Source organism: Mixophyes fleayi, chromosome 6 (genome assembly GCF_038048845.1).
Source record: "Mixophyes fleayi isolate aMixFle1 chromosome 6, aMixFle1.hap1, whole genome shotgun sequence".
Lineage (NCBI taxonomy): Eukaryota > Metazoa > Chordata > Amphibia > Anura > Limnodynastidae > Mixophyes > Mixophyes fleayi.
The window spans coordinates 147,101,356-147,124,721 of NC_134407.1; the positions used below are offsets into that span (position 1 = coordinate 147,101,356).

Consider the following 23,366-nt stretch of genomic DNA (forward strand, 5'->3'; position numbering starts at 1 on the left):
ATATATTGTGGTGTTATTATTAATGCCTGCTCAGTGTCAATATTTATTATTATCATTTTATTGAGCCATTTTCAGTGCTGGGTTTTTCTGTTCATTTCTTTTACCAACCTTCAAATATTGTCCACTCAGAACTTTTATGATAGCATCACAGGTCTCTGGTATGATCAAACCCAGAACTTGGGGTGAAATTGCTGTGCTGTATTTTAGATCAGATCAGCCAGTGTCCTTCCAGTGGACAAAAATTCAGGGTAGCAACCAGTATCTGCTCTGCAGATATGGGTCTCCTTGAATGTGTGTCCTCCTTCTGGATGAGAAGGGTGAAAGGTTGGAGCAGCTCCTGAAATGTAGGTTCGTTCATCCTGAGGAAATTTCTGAAGTCATCAGGGTTGTTGTCCTGTATCTCCTGTAGCAAGGGCATATGAGAAAATGAGTTTCTCCTCTGGAACCACTCTTTGATCCAACAGGTCCGATTCTGTCACTTTCTTTTCCTCCGGGTCTGTACTTGCAGTGTTCTTGCCCTAGCAAATAGCAAAAGACTACAAGCTTGTTGTTGTTCAAATGTGTACATTATATTAAAATAAATTGTTAATGTGCAGTTGCGAACGAACGTACACTATACACAAAGATGTGTTATAGAATGAATGGTGATGACGTATTTCTTTTTCTGGAATCTGATTTTGTGGGAGTTTAGTGCTTCTGATGCTTAAACATTTATTTAAACTTCTTAGGCATATCGCTGCAGGGAGGCTATATATCGTTTCAGTGTGCACGACATTACAATCTTCTGAGACGACGTCATGCCTGACAAAAATCACTGCCCGGACGGTCAGTAGGGCAAACATACTTTAAAACGTGTACAGTGTGTAAGCATTAATCTACCGACTGATCGGAAATTCAGTCGTAGGTAAAATCGTTGTAGAACACATCGGTTGAAAATTTCTGCAGTGTGTATCCAGCCTAAGTCCATAAAACGAAAACTAAATTTTAAAATAGCAGCACCTCTGATAGAAATGAGGTACGGCAAAAGAGTTCTACTAGAATCATGACAGTAGCCCCTCCTTCACCAAGTGGATTCCAGACACTTACTGGATCCTCTGGTACTCAGGGCGCAAAAGAGGCTCTTTTTCTTTCTTATGAGCGGAATTACTAGGACCAGACCTCTCCAAGTGAATTACAGGAAAGTAAGGGAAAGAAGCAAATTCACCAGTATGAGACAAAAGATTGTCAACAAACTCACTTTTGGAATCTACATCCAAGTCCAGGGATAGAATAGGATTCTTTCTGTGGAACTCATTGTTGAGATATGTAATATACTCTGTGGTACCAGGTCTAGTTGGCGGTTCCCAAGATGGCAAATCGGTAGTAGTGGCTAGGAAACCAGCGACCAAGGTAGCTGATGGGTCACATTGGAGAAATGAAGAAGAGACCTTTTTCTTTGCAGATCTTCTAGGAGAACTGCACTGTAGAGGAAAACCACATGGGTATGTCAGGAACAGAAACATTTGCTAATACAGTTGTGGGCACAGAAGATAACAATTTAGTTGTAGAGACCGGGTCATAAAGTGGATCGACTGATGGAGAAGTAAACCTCTCTATAACTGCATTTGTAAAATCATGCAATACGGAGTCTCTGGTTTCCATGAGGAGTGGCCCATTGTAAAGCCTTCCCTGAAAAGCACATCAGCATGAAGGCAACTTGATTACGTTGGCCTAAAATTGTCCTTAGGCCCGGAGGCCGGACTGTGCAGCCACATCTATGGCCCAGACTGGGCAGCGACTGTCAGCATAGGAGGCAATGATTGTAACAATAATCAATTTGGAGCACAATGGGGGAGGGGGGGGGGGGCCAGCACACCTCCTGCAGCATGTTGGAGGGAGATAACCCCCGCTGGAGCAGAACGGATCCCCCGCCAAAACAGGGGTACTGAATAGTGCGTTACATCAGTATATGTTATGTTTGTCTACTCTCCCTACATTTCGGGGAGTCCTCCCTTATGCTGGCAGAGGCGGGGCTTAATGACGCAATTAACGTAATCAGACACGTCCCCCACTATGCAGTGCTGTAAATATCTGCATTTCATAGCAGGAGGTGGAGCCACGATGACATCATCAGACAGCTGTTTAGTTGTGTTTCCCTTGGATAAGACACAGCTACTCTCTGTGGTACATTGTATTCATTGCAGGAACAGCATCAAATACAGGAGCAACAAAAATAAACTGTACCTGATGATAGCATTACATAATTATTCTAGCAAGAATAATAAATGTATGTAGAAAAAGATTTAAACGTTCATGCAAAAACCAACGGCTTAAAAGTCTTCCACCCTTTTATCAATTATTCCTCTTCAGCTGATCTATCTTTCAGGGGAAAACGTGTACAATATTCTCTGAACCCAGCTGTTACAAAGAGGCAAAATAAATTAGATGCAAATGCAAGCCTTTCTATATTGCTTAGTTTATTGTGATGTGTTTTATACACAAACAGGTTGTGTCGCACCTAGAGAAAAACACAGGAATGAGACTTCACAATTACTAATTATTATTAGGAAATTAAAACATCTCTGTAGCTGATGGATGATTAAACATCTTTGGTGAAGCTGGACAACACTCAGGGTGACATGGTACAATAACTACAACAGGTGAATATGATCCTTGTATTATCAACAAATTTAGGTAAAAAGAAAAAAAACTTGGTGCCATGTGTTGACATTTGTAAGAAAGATCAAAGATAAAGCGTTTTATTAAAGGAAAACTGCTATTTCATGTAGGTTACACCTAATTTTTGGAGAACTTCATAAAATACATCATAATGAATGGACATTTCTGATTAGGCATGGCAATAGTATCTAAAGCTTACTTGGACATGTGGTTCTCTAGCTGTATACATCACTGTAGATATTCCACTAGTGAAGAGCCACAGGTTACCAGAGCTAGATCATTTTGAGCTACTCTAGAAATACAAGATGCTAATGACCCTGTTCTAGAGAATCCAACATCTTGTAAACTTTATAGTATGCTATAACAAGTTTCTGATTGTGGGATATATATCTTGTGCTTTTTACCAACATTTTCTACAGTTCTGGTGGCAGGTTTTGAAGTTCCTGATAAATAAGTAGTTTCTTGGCAGTGTGCTATAAAATTAATTCAGTTGATATTGGGATTTGTATCTCGGCCTGTCCGAGTAAGACAGAAATGCTCTCTGTGCTGTAGAAGACAGACAGGAATATCAGCCCTTCCCACTCATCATGATAAAAGTTCTGTATGGTAAGAACCGGTGATTTGGTTTGCACAAATTAGATATTAATGAAACGCACGGTGGCCTAGTGGTTAGCACTTCTGCCTCACAGCGTTGGGGTCATGAGTTCAATGCCCGACCATGGCCTTATCTGTGTGGAGTTTGTATGTTCGCCCTGTGTTTGCATGGGTTTCCTCCCACACTCCAAAAACATACTAGTAGGGTAATTGGATGCTATCAAAATTGACCCTAGTCTCTCTGTCGGTCTGTGTGTGTATGTTAGGGAATTTAGACTGTAAGCTCCAATGGGGCAGGGACTGATGTGAATGAGTTCTCTGTACAGCGCTGCGGAATCAGTGGTGCTATATAAATAAATGATGATGATGAACACACACTGACTATCTCTTGTCTACAAGAACAATAGTGATCAGAGCAGTTGTGATTACTATTGCATTTTCTGAAATTCTCTCAGTGGATGTATTGACTGATTACAAACAATAATCACATATCTTCTAAACAGGGGTGGGAGATGTTACATAATGAAAAATATCTCCAAAATAAATGGCTGATTAATAACATTTAAGAGCCATTTCCAGGGATCACTATGTAGTGGGGTGGTCAGGAATTACGCTTACCAAGGTTTTTTATAAACCAGACAATTAGGACATTAGATGCTTCTCTGCACTCAGTGCTATCGTGGCTGTGAGCGGAAGGTTCCATAATCATATTTCCAGCTAATTGGGACAAAAATGTCTGCATCTAACAAGCCAGGAGGTAACGGCATCTTGGTGCTCTCTACTGAATAAACCACCGAATTGCTCTCTTAATACTGTACATCCTATAAATGCAGATACTGATCTAGTGATCCCATCCTCACACATTTTAAAATAAACGATCACAGAAAGATCTGATCACGATGTATGAATACAACACATATGAGGTACATTATAGTCATAACTAGTTTTAATAAACAAGGTTTTAATTCTAGAGACACTGAATCAGTCCATTTTGTAGTTTTCCAGTTGCTGTAAAAAAAATATTTAATTCATTGGCTTTACATAATTTAAATATTGCTTTGATAAAAAACGTTTATTTCCCCAAAAAACAATGTAACCGTTGATTTTACATTAAACATACTGTATACATTTCCAGCTGCATTGTCTATGTACATATATTGTTGTACAGTCTGGAATATTTCATAGAAGTCTGGCCGATATCTCTGGATTCAGATCTGCCAGTCAACATATGCTACTTCATTTTCTATAAATATATTAATTTCAACATTTCATCTGTATAGTAAGGGTTTCATCAGTCACTAATAGTTATGATTTTCAAATTCAATATTTATTACCAAAATTATATTGCCGTCAGCCTCCAAGCAATACACCAATTAACAAAATCTGTGTAAAAATGCCAAGAACATTAATGAAAATGCATTGCGATCAGTCGCTATGAGAACAAGGGCCAATGCATTTAGTGCCCATTTTGTAGGATTAACCAATATTTGAAAAAGTTCTGCCAAGCAATTCACCATAAATCAGTGACATCCCCGAGGCATGAAGCAGATTGTGATGGAATCCTACTGAGTTGATTGACTGAGTTGGTCCACCCACAAAATAGCTGCTTCCATCGAGTGAAGGAGATCAATTTGACTTTCAGAACTGGTCTTTGATCACACAGGAAAATCTGTAAACATGCTGCCTCACACACATTGATAGTAATGATATTCCCTCCACCATAGGTGCTGCTAGGCATACAAGTAACTTTACTGCAATTTCTCTAGCTCTCACACTAATAACTCTCATTTAAGTACAAGATATAAGGAAAAAGAATGGGAAAAACCAATTTATTTCTGCACAAGAAAGACCATCCAAACTGAACTGAAAGCTGTAAATTTAAAACACAGCTCCCGTTGCAATGTCAGCTGCAAGGAGCTTCAGTTATCAGTAACTAGCTGGCTGATGCTGACCACCATCAATGCAGCCAAATTATGGGATTAAACAAATATTCTCACAATACCTAAAAAAATATATAGGGACTTGTACATGCAAATATCTTCGTCAGATATGTGTTACAGTTAATGTTATTTAATAACAATGCAAAAACTATCCAGTCTAGATAATGTCAAATAAAATAAAATTCAGAGGATTAGGGTTTTTGGAAAAACACCAAAATGAAAAACACTATTTTGGAGGACTCACTCACATTGGAGTGTTACGCATATTGTTATGCCTTTTTACGCCATGTTATGGTATGCATTTGGAATATGAATTAATCATTCCTGAACATGTAGTAAAATGATCACTGCACACACAGAATACAACAGCAAAACCCAAGCAAAAAACTGCTTTGTGAATGAAAATAATGCTTGTAATATCCTTTTGGGAAAAGCACCTAAAAGTTAAAAAAAAACAAAAACCTTTTTTTAGTTGACATTATCCAATACTGGTAGATAAACGAATATTACACAGTTAATGACATTATCCATAACCAATATCATATGTAAATATAAACAGTTTGGGTACGTGTTAACTGGGACGAGAACCCCCGACACGCTTCAGACCTACACCAAAATTCCGATTGCATCAAAAAAAGAATCGAATATAAAAAGACTTACCTAAAACCCGAATATCCAGCTTTCCGACGGCAGGGGATGCAGACAGGCAGCCATTCCGATGAGGCAGCTGTCCGGCACTTCTAAGGGTTTAAACACTTAGCCTGCGGGGTCCAGACAATGTTTAAATTAACATTAATGTACGGCGCACTGACATGAAAGTGAAGTGCCGGACAGCTGCCTCAGCGGAATGACTGCCTGTCTGCATGCGCTGCCGTTGGAAAGCTGGATCTTCGGTTTTCAGGTAAGTCTTTTTATACTGGATTCATTTTTTGCTGCATTCGGAATTTGGGTGTAAGTCTGAAGCCTGTTGGGGTTCTCGTCACCGTTAAGACGATTACCACCGATATAAATACAGAGTGATGTTTATATTTTTAGCAATATACACCACCTCACTGAGAGATGTATGTTTTGTAACCAATATGTACGTGTGAAAAGTCTCAAAGTATGTAAGAACCGGTTCATCCCTGATTAAATGGTTCCAAAGTCACGTTCTCCTTACTCCAGGTAGTTTCAACTGCACCTTCATTCACACTCTCATAAGCCTGGTCTCCCGCTGCCATAAAAGCTAATCTCAGACAATATGTGAATGTATCAGAGCTCTAGAAAAAATAGAGAAGCTGGAAATAGATCAAGCCATTTTTCTTTATTAAAGAACCAGTAAATATGCAGACCATATAAAACATGTAAGCACTAGGCTGCATGTGGATCAATCTATATCGCATACACTGACTATGTGTTTCCAGAGTATCACTTCAACAGGTCATAATAGTATGCAAATTTTCTTTATGTAAACTATTAGGGCCGGTTGAAGAGATACTCTGGAAATGCATAGTCCGTGTATGTGATATTGATTGATTAGTCTGGGCACTGCCTAGTGCTGACGCGATTTATATGGACTTCATTAATAAATGAAAATCATTTGTTCTACTGCCAGCTTCCGTTTTTGTCTAGTGTTCTCTTGCACTTATATAATATGTACGTGTGTTTGAAAAATAAATCAGAATGTAATATTAAGTCATAATTCTAGATCATCACATCTCTGAACACACATTATACCTCTCAAAATATTCTCTAGTGTAATCAACTGCCAATTTCAAGAAGACAAAAGATAGTAAACGTATTACTGCAAAAACATCTTATATTATCTCTGATCTGTGGATTAACAGCCACTTATACATATCTTAAATATGACTACAAAAATATTACCTATTTAGTGGTGAATATAGAGTATATTACATACACACACATTATATACACATATACAAACACACAATTGCAATTACACTAATGTGCAATTAAGGCTGTTTCACAGGAGAAAGTGTTAAATATTCATGAAAGATGAATAGAAGGGGCTTAAAAAATATTCAGAAAGACAAGTATTAAAGGAAATACATTTGGTCTATTTACTAAACTGCAACAGATAGACTGCCTTTCATCAAGAAAACAAACAGAAAATGTGTTTATATACATATATTAATCCATACATATGTTGCCATGTAGGATCACAGCTTGGCTTGAAACGGTGATTGACAGGTCATTCATTATATTATCTCTGGTTAAGATTCTACCGTTATACACTTCTTTTAAAAACATTCCTTGTAAGATCATATACACGATGAAACACATGCAGGTGGCCCCAGAACTACTTAGGTGAGATAGAGAAGGGTGTGGTGAAGTTTATGAAGCTGACACAAAAACATTTAATAAGCTATTTTACACTACATTACTTCCAAAATTGGAAGACAGCAGTAAAGCCACCCATACAAAGGCAGATCTGGTCACACAGCTTGAGTGTGTAAATTGGCCACACATATGTGTAACCAAACTGCATGGATCCAGTGCTGGAAGGTTATATGGGTCTTGATTTACAGCTGGCATCCAATGATCACTGGCATCTTCCAATGATCAGATCTTCTGCCACTACAGATTTAACATCTAATTGATCTTGATCAGATGCTGATCAGAATTGCCATTTCTTTAAATAACTGCATATATGAGCTGCTTCAGAGATTAACAAGCAACTCGGTGGTCTTAATGGCATACCAGCACATAACTCACTTAATGTAGAATGATGCTAAATATAAGTTATAGCGGCAAGTTTATAAATAAAATAAATATATTTTGTATGATTAGGTGGGAAGCATTGTTTATTTATTTTAAAATATATTTTTCTAAGTCTCATTCTTGTGAAAATAAGTGTACAATGAAGTCTTTTGATGAAACTGAATTCCTGAATTCATAGCTGCAGTTTCTTCTTTGAACCAGTAGGTGCTGCTATCTGCCACTCAAGTCTGTTGAGAAACTCCGTCACAGACGAAACCCTCTCCATTGTTAGGAACAACAGCACAACTCACAGGCTATCAGACAGTACTGCACTACACCAAACATCAGGAAAATCAGAAGCACCCTTGTGTTTATCAGAATGAGACCTGTAAAACGGGAAAATATAACGATAATAATATGTCTCCCAGCAGCCGGACAGGAGTGTGCATAATATATTTGATGTTTGATAAGGTGATCAATAATTTGAAAAATATTTTAAAATGTCACCAATGAACTACAAATGACTAAAACACTCGTTAAGTTCATAAAGCAATACACAGTTGTTTTAAACCACCAGTCACCATTGATATCCCAGGCGATGAATGATTGATACACGCTCACAAGTGACTAGTCATTAATTTCAGGTTTCTAAAAAAAAAAAATATATGAATTTCTGTGTGCTGCATACACAAACCTACACATAAATTATTTTTTATTTCCAGCAACCAAAGTAGTTAAATAATGGATTCCCTGATTGCTGTATAATACATTTTTCTAAAATGTTTCCAAAAACAAAATCAAGAGTTGTGTGTATATGTATATAAACACACACAAGCCTGGATCCCCACAAACACAGTTAGTGAGCCATGGCTCCGGTGCAAATGTCGATATGGTGCCTAGGTCTGAAGAGAAACAAGAGTCCTGGTGGTCAATAAATGTCAGGACAGTCTGTGAAATTTCTATCAAAATATCCTCCTTTGTAGAGCCAGTCTGAAGTCCTAGTGTGTGGGTTAGTTCCCTGTGCAAACCACCTGGAAGAGAAAGAATGGTGGTTAAATGTTAAAACAAAGATTATAATGCGTGATTATTAAATGGCATCAGAGAAAAGAATGATGATGATTTGAAGTCAAAGAGAAGATGAGATGGAGATAAGGAGGAGAATGAGAAAGGATGAAATGGACATAAATGGAGATAGAGAGAAGACTTGGAGAGGATGACATGAAGGTAGACAGGAGAATGAGACATACAAGGAGAATGATTAGAGGTTGACTGAGTCAGAGAATATGTGATGGAATCAGAGATGAGAATATAAGATAGAATAGAAGGAAGTCATTTAAGTCATTCTATCATTTCCATCAGATGGAAATGATAGAATGAAATAAGATGGAGATAAAGAGTGGATGAGATGAAGATAGGAGAATGTGAGAAGATGAGATTAAGATAGAGAGGAGAATGCGAGAGGATGAGATGGAGAAAAGAAGGAGACAGAGTATGCAATGGAGACAAAGAGAAGAATGCGAGAATATAGAATCGAGATAAGGAATACTATACAAGAGGTTGAGATGGAGTCAGAGAAGTGAATGTGAGGATGAGATGAGAGAGAGGAGAATATAAAAAAACGAGATGTGATAGAGAGAAAAAATGACAAAGTATTCGATAGAGATAAGTAGACGAATGTGAGAGTATGAGATGGAGATAAGAAAGGAGAAAGGAGAGATAATGAAATGGAGGAGGAGGAGTGAGAACATAAGTAAAAACATACAGAGGAAAAGGGGAATGGAACAGATGGAAAATATAAGAATAGGGAGAGAATAGATGAGAGAGTAATAGGTGGAGAAAAAAAAGAGGAAAAGAATAAAAGGAAGGACAAAAGACAGTGACTGACCTAAAGCAGAATAAGAAGGAACAAGAGGCAGGTATTTGTGAAGACTTAGCACTTCTAAAATACAACATAAACTGGATTATAAATTGGCTGCGTCTCTCAAATGTGAGACCATCATTATATGGTATCTCACTTGTAGCGGCATAAAAAAATACCTATACTATATAATAAAAGGATAAATAATAATACCTTGTACTCCATTCTTCATTCGTTTTGGCCCGTTCCCTCCTGGCTGCCCTCTGCTTCTCTTCTAATCTTTCTTTCTCGTTACTAGCCTGATCTGGAAGAAAAATGCATATTGTGACAGTGAATAAGAGCTGTTTGCTCAGCAAGTCTGCGCTTTCAAGATTCTGTTGATAGGTCGGATTTCTAAAGCAGAAGTGCTGGTACAAGTTAATGTGCAAACGGGCATCAGCCACAGGGAAGTAAGTGGAACGAATAACAAAATGCCACAGGAAATAGTATGGATACTTGGGACACCTACCTAGATCACCATTCTCCATGTGTCTAATGTCTGGTCTTAAACGACAGTCTGTTGGGGCCAATGCGGATTCCATGTCTTTGTCTAGCTCATTCAGGGCCACAGCGAAACTTGTGAAGTTGTACATCTTGGATGAAAAGTCAGAATATTAGAATTCCACAGTGGTGCCACCATTCATAACAATAAAAATTGAAACCCATAAAAGCATAGAAATCATATTAAGGCCAATATCACAGGATGCTTTAAATAAGTTTTTTCCAGCAAAAAAAAATAAAAAAAAATACAGAAGGCTAAAGATGGTACCACATTGGCCAATCCTACTGGGCGACCATCATTTAATATGTCCATGTGTAGGTACCAAATTGGACATAATCCAGCTATTCAGCCCCCTCAAGCAATCATCTAGATCACTTCACCCAATTGTAGACTGTTCGCGTGGTCGGAAAATGATCACACACACACAGGCCAATTGTGGTTATCTTCCAACTGCATTTTTCATTATGCCTGACACAGATCCTCAATGTCCACCCCAAGACCTATTTCCCGGGCGCTCCACTCGGCTGTTTTTATTTGCCACCGGGGTCTTGGAGTCCTATTATGATAGGACAAACCATGGTGTTTGATCACTGACCACCTGTCTGACCAGCAATGGCAGTCAGTCCAGCCAGGCAGAGGCTCATCAGTCTGGCATAAAAAAAATAAACAAATTCTAGTGTGTGTCTGTCTGTATGTGTTTCCAGCGAGCAAGCAGACAATAACCGCCCGAGGCTTTATAAATTATATGTGTGTCCAGTCCAGCAAGCAGGCAATAACCAAAGGCTATATAAATAATAATAGTTGACAATATTTTTCATTACTATTGCGATGCATTAGACTGTCCCCTACCCGGGTACTTTTTAATGCCACTCGGCTGTCAACATTTTCAGGGGAGAACACATCCTGCTGATTTCAACAGGATAATTATTGTGCATCTGTGTTGTTTTCAGCCCACACACGCAACAATATCAGGAAAATTGCCTTAAGCATTATGGCAAATGAGAGGTTTGTCCACTATATTTTAAACTCAAGTGTATCCTACTGAAATGAATGGCATTAGCTAGATGGGCTAGGTAAAAGCCATTCACACAAGTAGACTTCATTCTTGGACAACTTTCAAAATGCTGCATGTAGCATTTTATGAAATCAAGAAACCAGGTGTAGGAAAGAAACACTTCATGGAATTCCATATTATTAATCCTTCCCCTGCCTCTAGAGTTATTAATGTTTTCAGACTGCATTTTTTTTCATGTTAGCACGAGCGTGCATGCAAAGTGTTGTACAACATTGAACAGTGTTTTTTTCATGATGTTTCCTATGGGATGAAAACAATGTATGTGACAAAAGCCTAAAGGTGTTCATAAGAGAGGATTTGCAGCTGGAGTGACACCAAGTGAAGGGGAAACGCTTCTCCACTGTCACAAAGTGATTCACTTTTGATAAACCTGCATATGACATGTGAGGCGCATTTCTTCTTTACTTGAACCTAACACAAAAGTAGCGATTCCCTTCTGGCAAATGCTACTCTCTCACCCTCAACAGTGTCTAAGAAAACTGAAGTTGAAGTTCTGGACTAACCTCGGAAGAGTTAGGCGGTCGACTACTGATCCTCCAAAGTAGTTTACTTCCAGATATGACCTGCACAGTCTCTTGTACCTCAGGCATATCATCTGCTTCATCAGTCTCTGGATTCACAGCTTCTTCATTCTGCAAATACAAACTGAAAATGCTGAAAGAGTAAAGTACAACAAATGTGGAAGAGGACGATTTGTGTAACATGCAGACTACTTGTCACTGATTGAGACTATATGGCGCAGACCTCACACCACTCACCTGAGAATGAAACTACATCTTAAAATTCACATAAGCCATACCAGGGAATGAAACTGGATGGTCTAGATCAGGGTTTCTCAACTTATGTATAGTTGGGAGAAACTTTTTGCTTACAACGTAAGGAATAGTACGCAAAATGCTTACGCTTTCATTAGATAGGTTTAAATTGTATCCTAAGCAATAGCCTGTAAGGTGGCTACAGACTGTTGCGCAGTAAAAAAAAAAGAGCAAATGTGATTTGACTTACATTCGACTCTACACAACCGAGTTGAGAAACCCTCAAAACAGCTTATTAGGGAACAGGACCCAAAGGCTCAATCTGAGTATACTGGGCAAGTGAATGGTCTAGTCCTTGCAACATAGCCCTAGGAATAAAACTAGATTGTCTTTCCTAACATTCATATAGGAATACAATGTTATTCATTTGCCAAGCAACATACATCTGTGAGTTAAACTAAATGGGACAGACCTCTTTTCGTGCCTGTAAATACAATTTCCACATACACTTACTTAAATGGACCCCTTAACACCACACTCACTCCCCACCAGACAATTTCTCTTATTCAAAGTGATTCTAAAGAAAGGAATTCCATTACCCCACACACTTAGCACCCTTTTATACCACCAATATAATTACAGTTTTGGCCTTTTGTTTAAGCTGTGGTACAAAATGAAAACTCAAGACTCCCCTGTGAATAACACAATATGGTTCAACAATGAACCTGCTCCCCTGGGAATAATACTACATGGTCTAGTCCTCAAACTGTTCACTTGGGAATGGCTAGATCAGATGTGTCAAACTAGCAGGCCAGGCCTACTCATATCTTTAGCGGCCCCACCAGGGCCCAGAAATAAAAGATGAACAAATTAGAAGAAATATTTATCTGACATCCAGTGCCCTGAAAAAACAGCAAGAAGGGAGTGATGTGAAAAGGGGAGACATGTGAAGAGGAGCAAAAGCAGCATGCAGGGCACAGTGTAATGGCATTGTATTGGCACAGGGCATTGGGAAACAAACCATTAAACTTCATTTTTGTTTTTCTTAATAAACCTTACAAAAATGCATATGAGACTTTTCTCTTTCTTGCAGCTCACACAATCTTAGACTTTGATTGTTTGGCCCAATTGGGGCTTTGAGTTTGACATCCCTGGGCTGGGTCTAGTGCTTACACAACTCACCTGTTTGGTTTTTTTCTGGTCACCTCCTCTCTTCTCAGACTTCTTATAGGCTTCATATGTAGTAGGATCCACACTCCACAAACATTCTGTCCACTTTCCATATATCATACATAGCTTCTTTTTACTGTGAGGAGTGTGGATGTGACAAGTTACAGTTAAAAAGGTAATATAAATATCAAAGCGGTTCATTTTCTGAACAATCAATTCTCTCAATCCACGTGCTACACAAAGCAAGATATTCACTGTTAAAAGTAATAGGAACAAATACATTGTAATTTCTATTTCCTTGGCAGAAAATGCGGCAAAAAATCTAGATAGTGGGCTGAGCTAAATATAAAACTTTGTCCTAAAAACAAAATATTTGCAGAAAATGTGCCTGTCAGTATTAAATGTCTAGAAAGACAACAACTATTAAACTAACTGAAAGAATAAATACAGATTTCCTTCACTTAATGTTTTGCCAGGGTGCCTTTGGGGAAAAACAACCATTATTTAAACGTGTTTTTCCTTAAAATGACAATTTACCCACAGATGTTAAAAGACAGGAATTTCAATAGATAATAACTAAGCGAACGTACACTCTACTTGAAAAAGTATTCACCATAGTACAGCAACACATTAACTGTGCTTTCAATCAGTTGGCAGAGCCCTTATATCATCAATTTCCTCAGAGTCCATTATTGCATTTAGAGATACTGAAGCAGTTGCTCTGGAGAGGATAGTTTCAGATTCAACAATTAATTCAGTTACGGCTGCAATATATCTGGGGAGCTTGAAATCATTGTTGGCATAAATGAAGTGAGTGGCTCTGGCAGCAGGAGAAATGTGTTTCTCTTCCAGACACTTTCTGTAATAAAGAGCCAAATGCACCAGCTGAATCTCGGACAGACCAGGTTTGCTATGTGAATGACTAACGCGTGTTAAAGGCCGGTTTGTCATGTCCTGACATGTTAATAAATTGGGGGGAATGCACTATGTGGCTTATTCTGATTTCTGATAGCCCTTCTGTTCCTCCTTACAAGATGAGTGGTATCAATCACATGGGCACAAAAGATTTTTGGAATAGGGAGCGAATGTAAGGCACAGAATACAGACTGGTCACATCATCACACACTAGTGCAGGCCTGGCCAACCTGTGGCTCTCCAGGTGTTATGAAACTACAACTCCCAGCATGTCCTGCAAGCTATTAGCTGGCTAGCTAATGGCAAAGCATTCTGGGGGTTGTAGTTTCACAACACCTGGAGAGCTACAGGTTGGCCAGGCCTGCACTAGTCATTTGGTATAGTGGTTTAACATCGCTGGTCCCTGTACGCTAAAGGACATTCTCAAGCACAGACTATAAAAAAGGCATTCATTGCCATTTAATTTTTTCCATTTATCAATTTGAGAATTTAATGTAGAAAAAAAAATACTTTTTTTTGTCTGTTTACTTCACTTTGAGTCCAATGCTTGGTTCTCTACAAATGAATCGGGACACCTTAGCATATATGTCAAATGTAATAATGATTAATAATTCCTAGGGAAGTCATGCTGGTGGGAAGGTGCATTTATATGATTTCCAGTAGACGTTATCTGGTGAAGCCTGATGGACTACAATTCCCATAAAGACATGCTTGCTGAAGAAAGTTAAATTAAATTATGAAGCATAAAGAATGGAATAAATAGTGACCTTAGAAGACGACTGTGGGCATTGATTTGACACAGGGAAAGGCCATTTCCCAGGACCCCTATCCAGGGCACAGAACAGGGGCAAACTGATGACTTTGGCACTTACTTCTTATCCTGAATATACCCTTCTACTCTGTGCAGCTCCTTTCCAAACAGACCACAGGGTTTGAAGTTCAGGATGCATTTATCTCCGGTACTGTAATAAATCATACAGAGATATGCACATTTTAAACATGAAAGTTATATATGCTTACAAATATAATGTTACAGAAAAAAAGGTGAATGGAACCCATTGCAATAAACAATTACTGTATTCCACCTCACAGGCAGAGAGACACTAAGGATTGTGTCAGTCTAGCTGTCAGAGACTATGCTTCAGCCTAGGATACTCAGAAAGAGAATCCTAAATCTAAATAAATATTTTCAGTGGATAAAATATTAGTAAGGATTTGATGGCAGACAACTAGGTTTTTCTTTTTAGCAAGTTCATGTAAAATGACTCAATCTAGATGGATGTTCTATCTGATGTTGGGAGTAAATGTTACAGCATTAAAACGGCAGTTGTTTTTTTTTCTAGTTGTTCTCCATTCAGTGGAGATCTTGTTAGTCTGCCACAGTTATTTGTGTTGCCTGCTAAATGGGCTTATGGACTTTCTAGGAAGTATGGAGCACTTTGTGAAAATTAATTTCCACTGTTTTGCAACATAATAGGTGACTGTAGCATGGTAGTATGACTAATTAGTTGCTAGCTGCTAATATTCAGAGTCTGTGGCAGACACCTTGAGTGAAAAGAGCAAGAGGTATTAACAGGTTAGAGCGGTCAGCTAGACAAGACTTTTGTTGTGACACAAAAGGCAGTGATTCTAACATCATTAAACTGAGAGAAAAACAATTCTCTAACATTTTGTGCAGCATGTTTTACATGGCACCACTACCCTATGTAAAAGCATACATTGCAAAAACATGTTTTCATGATTCAGTCTTTCTTTCCTAGATAAGTCTAGAAGTGTATCTAGAAATAATAAAATAGTAAAAAAAACATTTCTCTCCCGGTTTGAAAATACAATTTAAAAACTTGCTGAAGAATCCCTAAAACATATGTGGATCACTTTATGGTCCAATGATTAACCCTGATGTAATAAAACATCTGTACCTGTGATTTATGATCTCCACTGTCCCATACTGCTCTATCCAAAGCTTTCCAATGATGACGTTATGTACACAGCAGGTGGGATTTGTCCATGTATAGACCTCTTTGTGCCTGGAGGGGACAAAAGTGGAGTCATGCCCTTCAAACCTTTCCCGGCTCACATGTTTAATATTATATTTAAAAAAGACAAAAAAAAAAAAAACACATATGTCAAACAGATAATTAAAATAACACATTAGATACTCTCTGTGGATAATAGATGAAACAAAAACAAAGTCAGATTTGGGTAATGAGGCACAGAACACAGATAGAGTGGTACAGCAGGTGGATTGATTCTTAGAAGGCTCCCAGTGTGCTGTAGATAAAGTATCCTATAAAGTTCCAATATAATTAACCAAAACTATTTCAGTTAATATCTTCTATTAAAATCCACTCAGTTGTCAAAAAAGAAGGAGGAAGCAGGTTTTCCTGAAGTTCTTCCATTAGCAGAATTTCATTCAACTCTAGGCAGTAGAAAGACACCTACTAAAAGTGCAAGGACAATGCATACAGATGTTCAGAGGAACTCAATATAGGATATAGTATCATCTTCTACTATCTTTCCACCTATGCTGCACTGAGTGCATTTCCCAAGTGCTGCTCATGCTGAAAGTCCAGCCTCATGTGCTTTTCTGGTGTAGACATGAGTTCAGACAGAGTGGCAAGGTACTGGAATAACATCGACTTCAGAGGTGAACTGGCATAGATGAACGGATTAGACAATTATTTATCCTTAATAAACATGTGGTTTGTCAATCAAGTACTCTTCTGAGTAATACTCACTTGAGTAGCTCCAGGGTGTTGGTTCCTCGGGGTTCAGCCTCCACACTCTTTCCCCAGAATTTCAGTTTGGGATAGATAGACCCATGAAAGGAGAAATCTTTGTTTAGACCTTCAGCGTAAAAGGCACTAATGGGTGGGTGGTGGCTCACTTGTTCAGATATAAAGTGGAACCCTAAGTCTTCCCTAGAAGAGACACTTTATTAGTCACTTTAAACACACATCAGGTCTTCTGCTTGCCTTATTTTCTTTCCCTGGATACCCTGGACTCACCTTACTAATTCATAAGTTTCTCCAAGGAGAGGATTGAATGGTTTTCCTGTTCTTTCCCATTGAGATGCCACAGCTGAAACAGCAAACGCAGCCACAGTCTGCAAAGAAAAAAAAAAGGTAAAACAATACTGATCTAAACATATACCAAAACACCACATGACAGCAAGACAAGGTTAATAAATGTACTCATAGTATCTTCACCAGGGCTAGATTTATTTCAATGCACAGAAAACCCAAGCTGTCCTATGCCTTGTTCAGTCCAATAGATACACCCTTTTTATACAGAACATTCTCTATCTTCACTGTTCCCTCTGCAGAAAAAAATATATGACAATCTTTTTTTCATTCTATCAGATGACTTTTTTTTGTTGATAAAAGAATGAAAAATTGACATGAGATAACAGAGTCTATGCTGCCACTAGGCACAACTCTACTGTGCAGAGAGATCTTTACACAGTCATTAACAAACCACATGTCACACTTGAGTACACATAAACCACATCCTTCTGGATAAAACATAGGACTAGTATACATGTCATCAGATCAAACACCTGCCTTATAACACAAAACCTGCCTCTGTATTTATACAGAAATAAACGTTACACACCAAGGCTTGGACTGGTGTCTCAAATTAAATGAAACCATAACTTTCAAACAAATTAATATAATAAAATGGGACAAGTGTTCTACTCAGCATGCCAATAGGCATTTTAAACATCTTAAAGTTCTGCCATGATACAGAAACGTTAAATGCATTTGTGAAGAAAAACTTTATACAAGGTATAGATTCCCTTAAAAGAAAAGTTAGTGAAAAGAGTAGACTCCTACAGGAATTACATTATTGTCTGGTATGTGTTCCTTAATATGGTGTATGGCATCTGTGATGACTCAACAAATGTTCTTTCTGCTTTTACCGGTTCACACCTAACACTGCCTATATAATTGTTATATCTTAAGCTGGCACTTTAATACTACCCGATTTTCAACACCTTGTTACATATGAGGTTTCTGCTCACAAAATTACACATCTGTTAAGGAATCCTTAAAGGTCGGCCCAACAAGGAGACAGCCTTAACCTGAGAACACAAAGACCAGTCATCCCTCCTATCACAGATAAATTTAGATTCACACGAGGGTAAAGAAAGTGGAACAGATCTAGTTTTTTGGAGAGTGGCTCAATCACTTCTAACAGACAATCAGGTCAGGTAGAGCAGTCAGAAGATGAATGCATGCACAGGACTGTAGTTGGGGTTTCTTTCCATTGTGAGAGCTATAATAAGGAGATCACAATATTTGTCAGTTTGTGAAATTGTTGATTTATACAGAGTAGAAAAGATAAACCTAAAACAGGATCCTTGCCTCATCAACGGTCATCTTTGCAACATTCAAGAACACTATTGCCTTTTCTTTCAATGTGTTCCTAATGAGTAATCTAGGAACTCATACAAAAACTACAAATTAGGTTTTTAAAGTAACATAACTACTTTTGATCTGTCCTGACACTAACACAATAAGCAGTTATTTAAATAGACAATATACATGTTGAATGTGTTATATATTATAGCCATATAGTTTCTTCTGACAAAGATGATTTGCTGGTTTATGTGTTATATTTTTAATACAACAAGCGCTGTTAGGATTTAATTCAACTCTAAAAATACAATAATATACTAAAAGGCTAATTTACAGGGAATGCTGTTAGATAACCTCATGTCCCCATAAAAGGGGTGCCCCTTTTTTACCTACTGTCAGAAGTATGCTTAGGTTCTTGGATTCGGGTAAAAAGGTCTGTCTAGTTTAAGTAAAATCTTATGTAGTACACAGCAATAAATCAAATGTTAGCTTGAACAGAATAGTGAATGCATGACTAATGAAGGGAACTGGATGAGTGAATGGTTGTGGGATGAACCAATGTTCAATGATTCAGTGTACATCACTGAGTGCCTCATGCCTCAGTGATGTTACTAGTTCCCAGTGAATTAATTCTCATGAATATTGGTTCAGATCACTTGGCTGTTTACAGGTAATAGATACACTTTACCATTGTGGAAAGAATGTCCTTATATCAGGTCCTTTGGTTCTCTTGATTTAAAAGCCACACCCGATACATTTCCCTGCATGCTAGAATTCCACATTAAAATCCCAGGCACAGGGCCAGTGTACATGTTGGGGATTGTACATTCCAGAGTTACTTTAACTGTTGTGTGTAAATGTCTATGTGTATCCAGTAAGGTTATGTAATGAGAACGACTAGCTGCATAGCATTTGGACTGTTAAAGTGATCTGAGGTGATTGGCTACCAAAAGCAGAATCCTAGACTTGGATTTAACCGCATGGACAATTAGTAACTAAAATTACCTAGATCCCATTAATCGTTTCTGACTATGGGAAAGTATGCAGTAACAAAACTCAGTTTATATTGGACAGGAACATGTATCGTTGACAGTGCTGGTACCAAGCTTTTCAGCGCCAGACAGATGGTATAACAAATCATACCAAAACAGCTTACAATGTAGAGGGAGAGGGCATGTCTAGATAACAGAATCTAGTAAAAAGGATGGTTACTGGTGGTACCCAGAGGGACTGGTATCAGGTAGGAAAATAGAAGCTTATAGTGAAAAGGTTTGAAGAGAGCTATTAAAAGAGTTCGGGGTACAGTGTTCCATAAGTAGGGAGCCACAAAGCAGAAGTCTTGGAGGTGAGAGCGAGATGTGGTAATCAGAGATGAGGGTCAGAGGGAGTGGTGCAGATCAGAGGCAGATCTAAGACGGCATGCAGGGGAGTATGTCATGATGGGTTCAGAGATGTCTGAGGGGAGGTGCTGGTGGAGCTTTGAAGGTAAGTAACCTGAATTGGATTCTGGTGGTCATGAAGAGATAGTGTTGGTATTTTCAGAGTGATAAAGCAGATGTGGAACGGCAAAAGAAGAGGATTTTTTATGTGGATTGTAGCAGTGATATATGGGAAAGGAGGTGGCCAGATAGGAGGTTCAGCAGACCTGGGTGTGGTGTGTGATCTGGCAAGAGGAGAGATCTTGAAGAATTCTGTAAAATTTGCCATTGATGTAGATGGTTAAGTCGAGAGCAGGGAAGATGGATAAAGTGTTGGGTGTGAGCAGAGAAGCAAAGTTGAAGGTGGCAAAGGAACAACAGGGGATGGCAGACAGGGTGAATATTAGGGATTTTAATTTATGTCTACTTGGCGAGAAACAGGGCAGTGTAATAAGGAGACAAGATAAACATGCAGCTGATGAAGTCTGCATTTGTGCAAGATACTATCCACAGACACTTTGCTGTAAGGGAGCATTTTTGCTGGTGGCAGATCTGTTTGGAGTGCTAGTAGATGTGTATGGTGGCTGATATTGAGTGTAGTGTTTTAGAAAGGCTGCTACATCAGGGCAGGACAGGGTAGTAATAGGAGAGAGGACTGAGGTTGAAGCAACACCTGCTGTGAGAAGTAGGAAGTAAGTGAAAGAAGTCTAGAGGCATCAGGGTTAGTAGGATTGATTGGGGTGCAAAAGATGACTGGCAGACCAAGGTGATTGAGAGAAAAGAGAGAAGAGACAGAAGGTATGGACTTTAAAGCAGGGATGGTATTGGGGGAATGACATTATGGGCTCTATTTCTCTTCCCTGCCATTGGGGGGCACTGCGAGACATTGGGGTATAGTAGTGGGCTCAGGAGTCTTGTCACTTTAACTGCTAGAATTTTGAACTCCTCCCCTACTTAACCCTTCCTCTCCAGAGAGATCCTCAGTTTTTTTTTTTAGTGACTTGGAGCCAAGGTCACTGGAGTATAGGCTCCTGCCTATACTGTGTTTAGTTTATGTTCCTCCTCTATTCGAACCTCTTCCTGGTGCCAAAGCCAGATGCATCCTTCCGGCCCATCCTGAATCTTCAGTCATTAAACAAGCAGCTGAGTATTCAGAAATTTCGCATGGAATCCCTTCGCTCAGTGATAGCAGGGATAGAGAAAGGGGAGTTTTTGGCATCCTTAGACATCAAGGATGCCTACCTGCATGTACCGATTTGGGAGGGACACCAGAGTCTCCTTCGGTTCGCAGTAGGAGAGGCGCATTTTCAGTTCAGGGCTCTCCCCTTCGGCCTGGCTACTGTCGAAGTCAGCATATTGGATAAAGTCATTTCAATTAAAAATCAAGCAAACTTGGTTTTCTTTGTTTGAAAAGATGCGTACGGCACGCTACGGCGTAAAAGGGCGTACGCAGCTGCAACACGTGGCAACAACAGTATTTAGTCTTTTACATACATTCGCACACACACGCACACTTGTAAAATAGTACACATTAATGGTAGTTGCAACACATATGTCGAAATATAGTAGTATTTATGTGTAATATCATAAGTTATATGCATATCAGTAAAACATATGGTACAGGTTGAAGGAATCATATCATGTGTGGTATCACAATACTCCTCTTAACATTTGCAACTGTCCGGGCCACTCTGCGAAGGAATCGCAGAGTGCATACGCAAGTTATGTATGATAGGGAATTATGAACTATTTAAGACTAAGGAATCTTGGCGGGAAGATCGGAGCATACCCCCTGAGGAGATGACCCCCTCCTTTGGATTCTTTAGGTTGAACTAGCCAATGATTGACAACCCCTTGGACCTTCCTGAAACCTGGACCAATAGAAGCAAGCTATACCATTCTGCATTGTTTTACTGTATTTCTGTGTGCATATAAACAGCAGCTCCTCATCTAGTGTGCAGACATCTCGTCCCCAGACTTCAGGATTGAATGACTGTACACTGGATCCAGAGCGCCTGCGATAAGTAACGGCTGTACTTATTATAATTTTCGCTTGAATATCTACTGCTACTTTTTGAGAATAAATCTTTGTGCGTTGGAAACACAAAATCGAGATTCGACAATTGTTATTGGTTAGCGACAATACGCACTTAACACTACCGCCCCCAGAGTCTTTACCAAGATTATGGCAGTCATGACCAGTCTTTTGCGCCAGAAGGGTATAACAATTATCCCTTATCTAGACGACCTCTTGTTGAAGGCACCGTCTGCAGTTCTTCTATCCCAACAGATTCAGACTGTTATGAAGTTTCTTCAGAGTCACGGCTGGGTGTTGAATTTACCCAAGTCATCTCTTGTGCCAACTCAACAGATGCGCTACTTGGGTCTGCTTTTCAATACTCAGTCTCTGAGAGTTTATCTTCCAGGAGAAAAAGTCCTAGCTCTTCAGAAAAGGACCAGAGTCATGCTAATGAAGAAGAGAGTCTCGGTCCTCAGTTGCATGAAATTTCTGGGGACAATTGTCTCGGTATTCAAGGCAGTTCCCTTTGCGCAGTTTCACTCCCGTCCACTTCAGGCAGAGATCTTGCGAAAGTGGTCAGGGTCTCAGAAGAATTTAGACAAACAGATTATTCGTCTGTCCACGCCCACAAGGCTGTCCCTTGTCTGGTGGACGTCCCAATCCAACTTGGAGAGAGGCCATTCGTTACAGACCTGGTCTTGGACTCTAGTCACAACAGACGCCAGTCTGTTGGAGTGGGGGGGGGGGGGAGGGTGGGGGAGTAACAGGAACACTGAGGCTTCAGGGTCTCTGGTCCCCTCAGGAAGCCACTCTTCCTATAAATGTTCTACAGCTCAGAGCAGTGTACAATACTCTGATAGGAGCCCAGGAATTTCGAAGAGGAAAACCTCTTCAGATTCAGTCCGACAACGCCACCACGATGGCGTACATAAATCACCAGGGGGGTACTCGCAGAGCGGCTGCCAGGCGAGAGACCAGACGCATATTATCTTGGGCAGAACATCAGGTTCCCAGGATTTCAGCCATTCACATCCCGGGGGTGAAGAATTGGGAAGCAGACTTCCTCAGCAGACATACCATTCATCCAGGGGAATGGGCTCTAAACAGTCAGGTATTCTCCCTTCTGGTGGAGCGTTGTCCAGACATAGACCTGATGGCGTCCAGTCTGAACCATCAGGTTCCGCGTTACGGAGCAAGAGTTTGAGACCCAGGGGCGGAAATAGTAGATGCCATGTCGGCTCCTTGGCCTTATCGGATGGTGTACATTTTCCCTCCCATACCAATGATTGGGCGGGTTCTAAAGAAGTTGAAGAGGGAGGGAGTTCCCACTATTTTAATAGCTCCATTCTGGCCACGCA

General features: G+C 39.4%; 1 protein-coding gene across 4 annotated transcripts in view; it reads right to left on the reverse strand.

Annotated features, from left to right (window-relative positions):
• Window positions 1–2,438: 2,438 nt before the first annotated feature.
• OSBPL2 (oxysterol binding protein like 2) overlaps window positions 2,439–23,366 on the reverse strand; it is a 90,028-nt gene continuing 69,100 nt past the window's right edge. For all 4 annotated transcript variants that reach the window (XM_075176752.1, XM_075176755.1, XM_075176754.1 and 1 more), the window contains exons 6-14: window positions 17,218–17,315; window positions 16,948–17,130; window positions 16,129–16,236; window positions 15,082–15,171; window positions 13,307–13,430; window positions 11,873–12,001; window positions 10,262–10,385; window positions 9,967–10,057; window positions 2,439–8,926 (exon numbers count right to left, since the gene is read on the reverse strand). In XM_075176752.1, coding sequence (XP_075032853.1) covers window positions 8,824–8,926; window positions 9,967–10,057; window positions 10,262–10,385; window positions 11,873–12,001; window positions 13,307–13,430; window positions 15,082–15,171; window positions 16,129–16,236; window positions 16,948–17,130; window positions 17,218–17,315 — 1,050 coding nt within the window. In that variant the 3' untranslated portion in view covers window positions 2,439–8,823. The remainder of the gene's footprint in view (window positions 8,927–9,966; window positions 10,058–10,261; window positions 10,386–11,872; window positions 12,002–13,306; window positions 13,431–15,081; window positions 15,172–16,128; window positions 16,237–16,947; window positions 17,131–17,217; window positions 17,316–23,366) is intronic.